Below are 8,594 nucleotides of genomic sequence, written 5' to 3' on the forward strand. Positions count from 1 at the left end.
AAAATCTACCACTGATTTAATGAAATAATTCAAAACAAATTTAAAACAACAACAGAAAATCAAAGTATGCTACACTTCTTTCTTGATAAAAATATTTCCTTTCACTAAATAAAAACAACTGAAATAAACAGATAAATATTTTTAAAATTCTTTCAAATTATAAAATACTCTTCATCATAATGTCATTTCTTGTTATCATACAATTGTCAACATTATTGCCACAGCAGTGGGAAAAATTCCTAGAAGCATCATCATAAATTTTGGTGCAAAAAATAGTTTGAACTGAGTAAAATAGGGTGATGGGTTGGTATTATGTGCTGACTGGATGATGGAAGTTAGAGCTGATTTAAACAGTAAATTGAAATCGCTCTAGTGCTTTGTTTATTGGGCTATCATGAAATCTTCCTGAAGCTAAATATGTTCATGCAAGTTTCTTGAAGCTGAAATCATTTTCTTCCTTTTTTACAACATCCATCACCTTGTCTGCTTCTTCTTCATCCTTGGCAATGATAAAGCCATTTCTGCCAAGCAGTTTCACCCATGGCTCATTTAGAGGCTTTCCAGCAACAATCAAGGCATCACAAACATGCTCACCCTCACTGTTATCAATCAACAGAGACCCACCTTTGCCAAAAACAAGGCAACCTCCATCCTTCTCAAGTTGCTCTTTCTCAGCTCCAATTTTGCTCTTTCCTTCTATCACAATCACAAAGCCTTGCTCAAGATCTCCATCTAATGGCACTTCCATCGTCTTCCCTTGATCCACAAATGCTCTGACCATTACTGCCCTTGGGAATGCTTTCAATTTCACTGGAGACTCCACATTTCCAAGTTTACCAACATTCACCCTCAACTTGCCCCCTTCTAAATCCATGACTGGTATGTCATCCCTGTCCACTCTTATCAGCTCAGGGGGAAGGTCTAACTTGTCTGCTGGGATTTTAAAAATCGTTTGAATTGCCATATGTTTCCCTTCTCTCGCTGTTTTCTCTTCGTGGCAAACGCCTCTCCCAGCAGATACAGCATAAATACCAAAGGCTTCATTTAGATGGTCTGAGACGCCATTCAGATTGTCAGCATCCATGAAACACCCTTCAACGACGGTTGTAACTGCTATAAGACCATAGTGTGGGTGCATTCCAAATGGGGGCAGTCCTTTGCCGTTTATGACACCGATATCACAAAGCATTACTGGATCCACATCTACCAAGGGGTGTTTAGTGCCTTGGCCTTTGAAATCAAGACTGCCAACGAGACGTTGCAGCGGACCAGCTTTAGTGGCCAAAACCCTGTTTGTTATCGATCGAAGTGCAGCTCCACTGGCCATTTCTAGATGTTGGAATATGCTGCTATAACAGGACTACTGAACTGCAAAATCTATTTATCTCTGCTCTGTTCTGTCAGGCAAGGAGGACTAGGTATGAATTGCGCTACCCGCCGGCTACACAGGTATAGAGGATTACTTGAAACAAAGTGGCATTACTAGTGAGCAGCCAATAGCAAAAACTCTCTTTGAAGAACGAATTGACTGCATTGTTATATTCGGATTCTGTTTCTGTTTACATTACAAACAAAAATTAGGCTCCATTGTCAAGCGACCAGTAGCAACCGTTACCCTCTACAATTGTTTTCAATCCTCTCATCTATGCCGCGATGACTCAGCTTTTCCCGTCCTGTGCCTAGATCTATCATCTTTATGCATCCTAATTCATCATTAGTCAGCATTTTTATTTTTTATGTAATTATTTTAATTTGTATGTCATTGAGTTTAGTTAGAATCAAGACAACAATAGAAACATCGTTTCTTCTCTGGCAGCAAGCCCCTTTCCTTTTCAACCTCCATGATTATTTCTAATAGATTTAGCTTATACTGTATATTAAACTTGAATACATTGGAAAATCTTAATGCCTCTAGAAAATTTTAGTGCCAGCAGGGACGCTATAGAAGGGGGGGTACCCTGGGTACCAGACTCACTATATGTAAAATAAAATATAGTGAGTCTGGTACCCAGGGTAGGGGGGGCGACCGCTGTTGCCTTTGATAGAAGGGGCAAGAGGGGCCAGAGTGCCCTTTTAATTAAATTGCCCTCGAAGCCGGCCAATTGCAATAATAAAAGATATTCATATGATATGAAATCCTGATTTTTGTGCTTAATTCATGACAACATTCCTCGACATTTTTATGCTAAAAGTTAGACAATTTTCAAGATACCTACAGAAGATCGAAATAAAATGGCAGTTAGTAGAAGGATCTAATAGAAGCTGGGAGTTTTCTTTTAAATGCCCTGTTACTCAAGCCTGCCCCCTTTGTCCCTCGGTCGTTCCGGCATCTTTGAGCAAGGAAAAATCTCAGAATTTAAAAAAAGCTTCTGCGCTGGTTCAGATCCTAATTTTCTGTAAGAAGCTTGCACAAGTATTCGAAATTTTCGCTGGAAACACGGACAAAACAACATTTTGCATTAATGTTTACCACAAATTTTTATCCCAGAGTTTGATTGTCAGGATGTTTTCGATTTTAATGTATATCTAGAATTAAAAAAAAACCTAGTTTTAAGATGTAAGCAATAAGTTTCAGGCCAATTAGTGAAGTACTCAAAATATGAGGATAAATATTTGGGAATCTTTGAACCGTACTCTACTGTAGATAATAAAAAGAGAAGCCAAAGAAATTCTAGCATGACAAGTTTGTGCTGAATGATAGAGAGTGGTCGAAAGACATTAGACACATAGATGTGTATATTAAGAATCTTTCAATTGCTTTCATACAATTGCCTAGAATGTTACCACAGCAGCAAGAAAAATTCCCAGCAGCATCATCATACCTTTTGGTGCAAAAATAGTCTTAAATGAGTAAAAGAGGAGATTGATTGGCTCTTAGTTAGTGCTGATTTAAACAATAAGCCAGTGCTTTGTTTCATGGTCCATCATGACATCTTCTTGAAACTGAAATCATTTTCTTCTTTTTGTATAACATCCATCACCTTGTTTGCTTCTTCTTCATCCTTGGCAATGATAAAACCATTTCTGCCAAGAAGTTTCACCCATGGCTCATTTAGAGGCTTTCCAGCAACAATCAAGGCATCACAAACATGCTCACCCTCACTGTTATCAATCAACAGAGATCCACCTTTGCCAAAAACAAGGCAGCCTCCATCCTTCTCAAGTTGCTCTTTCTCAGCTCCAATTTTACTCTTTCCTTCTATCACAATCACAAAGCCTTGCTCAAGATCTCCATCTAATGGCACTTCCATCGTCTTCCCTTGATCCACAAATGCTCTGACCATTACTGCCCTTGGGAATGCTTTCAATTTCACTGGAGACTCCACATTTCCAAGTTTACCAACATTCACCCTCAACTTGCCCCCTTCTAAATCCATAACTGGTATATCATCCTTGCCCACTCTGATCACTTCTGGGGGGAAGTCTAACTTGTCTGCTGGAATTTTAAAAACCGCTTGAACTGCCACATGTCGCCCTTCTTTGGCTGTCGTCTCTTCGTGGCAAACGCCTCTCCCAGAAGATGCAGCATAGATACCAAAGGCTTCAATGAGTTGGTCTGACACGCCATTCAGATTGTCAGCATCCGTGAAACACCCTTCAACGACGGTTGTAACTGCAATAAGACCGTAGTGTGGGTGCATTCCAAACGGGGGCAATCCTTTGCCGTTTAAGACACCGATATCACAAAGCATTACTGGATCCACATCTGCCAAGGAATGTTCAGTACCTTGGCCTTTGATATCAAGACTGCCAATGAGCCGTTGCAGTGGACCTGCTTTGCTAGCCAAAACCCTGCTTGCTATCGATCGAAGTACAGTTTCACTGGCCATTGCTTGATGTTAGAACGTGCTGTTTTTAACAGGTCTTCTAAATTAAGGAACAAGATACCTGTTTGCAACACAAGTATTGTGGATTTCTTTGAATAAAGTGGCATTACTGTTGGTTTTGAGCAGCCAATAGCAATAGGGAATGGACTTTATCTTTTTATTCGGATTCTGTTTCTGTTGACACTCTCAAACAAAATGTGACAACATTGTAAAGTGACCAGTGGCAACTCTAAACACAAGTACACAACGCTGTGCATGACTCAAGCCAGGCCACTGATAATCTTAAGCCTTGGGAACATAAGAGAATATATATTCTGTGGGAACATTCTGGGAAATAACCGGAAGTCACGATTCTGGGAGCATGAAAAATGCACGGTCAGCAAAATTTCTACTTTCGACTTTTTCGAGTCAACTTGATGATATCACCAGAAAGAGCTTGCAAAACTGAGCAATAGATTCAAAAAAGCAATGTGATCTGCTCTATAGGTAAAACTTTTATGGCCGTTGAGAATTTTCCAAATCCATATTAGGCTTCAAAAATGCCCCCCGAAAGCTATGTTTGGACTGGGGTACCCTGCAAGTTTTTAACTTTGCAAGTTATAAAACTGAAACATTTTGTCTGGCGCTATTTGACGTGCTGAATAAAATGAGATGCAAAAACACCTTTAAAAATTCCACAAAAGCAATTTTGAGACTAGGGTACTTGTGTTAAGTCCTATATTGATGTTTTGTTCTATAACCTTGTAACTATGAAAGTTATACCACTGAAACGTTTTTCCTGAAGTAATCTGAAGTGCTAGATAAAATGAAATGTATACCTAGTTTTATAACCTCGCAAAGGGATTTATTTAGACTGAGGTACCTATACCTAGTCCACTGTTGGCTATCGCACTAAATCTTAATGACTACGCAAGTTGTACAACTGAAACTTTGTTGTCTGCCGAAATCTGACCTGCTTTGTTAGATAGACTAAATCATTTTAAAATATATTTTTTGATATAACATATGTGCTAAATTCTTTATAAGACCTTGATGTTTGCTTATTGCCAGTTGGGCTATGAATCGCTTGCCACGTTTATTTAGGTAAGCTTCAATAAGAAAACCTTATTATCTATGAAATTTGGAAAGAAATGTGAAAGAAATTGCTGAGCATCAACAAACAAATTCTACAAAGGACTGAGCAAGTTTTCAGAAATGAATATTACTCAAAACAGGATATCGGACAATTAACGTTTGTGACAAAATTTTTCTGTCAGAACGCTTTTGATTTGACTGTATATGTAGCATTAAAAACTTGGTTTGAAGATGTAAGTAAAACATTTCAGGGCAATTTTTGGGGTATCCAAAGATAAGAATAAATAGTTGGGATTTTTTTATTCATTTATTTAATGTTGGTTAACAAAATATTAGCTAATAAACAGCTAATTAACACCAACTTGTAACAATAACAAATATAACTAAGAAATAATCGCAATATTACAAGTATCCAATATTAGAAATATATGGTGTGCATAGTCTCCACGAGCAAGTAAGATCCGTCTGTTTAATTTTAGCTTTGAATTCTTTCCAATTTTTTGCCAAGCTCTAATGCTAGAGCTTTAATCTACTGTAAATATTATGGAGACTCGCATGAGCAGCTCCCACATAGTAGGCTGTGCTTCCTATGTTAATATCCATTAATTCTTGTCTATACGGCGAAGAATTGTCTAGAAGAGTATTTCTGAAAGGACATGTAAGACAACCTGCTTTTCCATTCCAGTTCATTTGGTTGGTGAAAACTTTGATATAAATGCTTCATTATGTATTCTTAAAAGATAAGAAAGCAGTGAATTTTTAAATTAGAAATGCATAGACATGCTGTCTTCTCACTTGAAACAAATGCTATTGATAAGGATTATCAATTCAATTTTACAATTTTAATTAATCTTTTTAATCAATCACTTGGCTTTAAATTATCATCTTATCCAATCATGCTTGTACCGCCCAGAGATGACATCTTTGATGATAATCGCATCAATGCTGCTAATCTAAACTTGATAACATTCAAGAATTTTTTGTGGATGTTTTGGAATTCTTTAGGATGAACTAATCTTTTTGATAACTGATAATTAATTTCTACAGAATCTAATGCTCGCTCTTTCTCACCAAGTCCGCAGATAGCTCAAAAGTGGATAAGAAGAAAAATTCTGATACTTTTTGTATTGGAAATTGAAGAAGAAATAAAGGTCAAACAAGAAACTTGGAAGTTCACTGCGTTTGCCCAACCAAAAGTTAAATGTTCGCCATGTCCGAGCATGATGTCTATTTTAGGACTTGGGGCTGAGACCGACCTGCAGGTGCTGTAAACAAAGTCTGGTTGCTGGAGTCTGGTTCAGAACAAAATGAGAAAAGCTTTATTAAATCAAAATGAAGATCAAACACAAGGGACAACTAGCAAGGACTTTGTTTTAACTGGGGGTCTTTGCTGAGAAATGCCGAAAATTCCACGGACCGGACTTCGTCCCCAGGGCTGCACAATCTTTTTTGAGACCCCGGATCCAAGCAAGCATAAATGAACTGGAATGAAATCTCCCAACATATCATACATTTGCAAAAACTGAGATACACCAAGTTTGGTAAAAAGCTTTAATAGGTGTATAACGAATTATACGAATTATGAAGAGAAACACACAGAGATCTATATGGGGAAACCCTAGGACACCATTTAAAACTTGCAAAAATTCGTAGGGCCCCGGGGCCAGTAGTAATGGCAGCTTCCTCATTATGAGTTGACTACTGACCATTTTTGGGCTGGAGTGGCCCTTTAATTATTTTCTTAAAGTGACCAAAGAGGAAGTTATTCCGAGGATAAAAATATTCTACAAAGATAAGAAAAAAGTGGGACATCTACATGACCACTATTTGACCGCTTATGCTACTTGGAGGATGCATAGGCCACATTTGAGGGTGTTATTTCCTCCCTAGTGTACTATTGCCCCTTTGGGGGACTGTCTGTCTCTTTTGGTCGCGGTAACTGAAACAGCCGCAGTAACAAAAATGAAATTCTTAATGACATTGATGTAGATCTCAATTATTACTGAACTGAACACCTTGTTCTTCGCATTGGATCAAAACACAACTTGCAGCTTAGAAACTCATTTTCCGTACGATTTCTCAGAGCAAGGTTTCAAACCGTTTGTAAACTTTAACATAATTCTACCAATTCGTTTTCCGCTATGTTTGACCTAATACCATGCATTTGTTTCTGTAAATTGTCCCCAAAATTTGTACAGTGTAAAGAAAACAAAAGTGAAGTATGTGTATTTGAGCTTTCTTTGAATCAATGCAAACTTGCAGACTTTGGCAAGACTAATATTAATAAAGACTTTTATGTTTGTATAAGAATTTAAACTTAATCGCTTAATCGACATTGATGTTAATCGGGTAACGTTGGCACTTCATACGTCATAAGGTAATTTCAATGATTGTTGCTGAAACTTCCTTCGATCTCTCATTATTTATTCTAATCAACTACAATTATTAATTCAATTGTTGCTTTACTTAGGCCATGTCGTCGTACACTGTCAGTGCAAACATTGCAGGTTATCTTCTCATAAGCTGCACAATCACTAGTCGCTTTCTTACTATTTCAAACTTTCTTGAATGTTGCATAACTTGTTGGTAGACAAAACAAATGTTCGAGAATTATTTCGTTGGTAAGAAAGAAGAGGAAAAATAAATGCATGCTATGAAACGACAGAATCTAAGTTAATGTTGAAATGTGTTCCAATAACTTTATTGCGATGGCATTTCAAAGTTTGGGGCACGGGGAGAAAAAGGGCATGAATAATAATTCTTAAGCGTTTGAGGAGCCTGCTCCTACTGCCCTTGTCTCCAACTTCCCTATCTAAAACAGACACCAAAAACTGGCTTCAAAACTTTGCAACTTGATGCCAGCACGCCACTAAACTTTGGAACCAAAAGTGACAAGTGGCCTAGCAATACACCTTCTTATTACAACACTTTCTGATGGAAACCTTAAAACAATTTATTTCATTGACAATTTTTTTGAAATGAAACGTATGAACAATTTTCAAGCGGAATGCTTCCCTAAAGCGACTTCCCAAGTTAAATTAATTGAAATTTAACAACCAACATGAATGGTGAAATTTAGTGTGTAAGATGAAAGAAGTTTATTAATTATATTGCTATTATAACGTTTATATTTCATTGCTAACAAGCAATGGTGTATTATTATTATTATTATTATTATTATTATAATGTGTATGTGTATTACAAAAGGTGTATGCAAAAGAAGAACATAATAATTACAAAAAACCTAAACCATATATAAAAGTTTTGCAAATCCTACAGTTGCAATGTTTGCATTTTGTTTTCTTTGACATGATGTTTTTTAAAAACAGTCAAAGTGACAGAAGTTTTCACTTCTATAGGTAATTTTGCCCATATTCTTTGACCCGTGCACCCTACGGTATCTGTACCATAGCATGTGGTTCTCATTTTTGATAGGTTTAGATTGCTCGAGCTTCTTAGTTGATACGGCTAAGGGGCCCAGCCCAGCCTAGCCCAGCCCAGCCTTCTTGTTAAACCCGAAAGTAACCAATTGCTACTTTATTGCTGTGGATGTTTGAGATTTGAGATTTACCTGCTAACAAGATATAAATATGTGCTGCCTAGTAAACCAACGTAAACTTAAGAGATTTAAAGCGAAGTTCTTTATGTTAATCATGTTAATGCATGCTGAAATGCTTAGAACACCGAAATAGG

At 37.2% G+C, this 8,594-nt stretch overlaps 2 protein-coding genes across 2 annotated transcripts; both read right to left on the reverse strand.

Annotated features, from left to right (window-relative positions):
• Nucleotides 1-421: 421 nt before the first annotated feature.
• LOC135680983 (uncharacterized) lies at nucleotides 422-1,327 on the reverse strand. Its single transcript, XM_065195235.2, has one exon. The coding sequence runs from the start codon at nucleotides 1,325-1,327 to the stop codon at nucleotides 422-424; it is 906 nt and encodes a 301-aa protein (XP_065051307.2).
• A 1,597-nt stretch (nucleotides 1,328-2,924) lies between these two features.
• Nucleotides 2,925-3,830, reverse strand: LOC135680982 (uncharacterized). Its single transcript, XM_065195234.1, has one exon. The coding sequence runs from the start codon at nucleotides 3,828-3,830 to the stop codon at nucleotides 2,925-2,927; it is 906 nt and encodes a 301-aa protein (XP_065051306.1).
• Nucleotides 3,831-8,594: the final 4,764 nt, after the last annotated feature.

Source organism: Rhopilema esculentum, chromosome 18 (assembly GCF_057945365.1).
Source record: "Rhopilema esculentum isolate cy_ngs chromosome 18, ASM5794536v1, whole genome shotgun sequence".
In the NCBI taxonomy this organism is placed as follows: Eukaryota; Metazoa; Cnidaria; class Scyphozoa; order Rhizostomeae; family Rhizostomatidae; genus Rhopilema; species Rhopilema esculentum.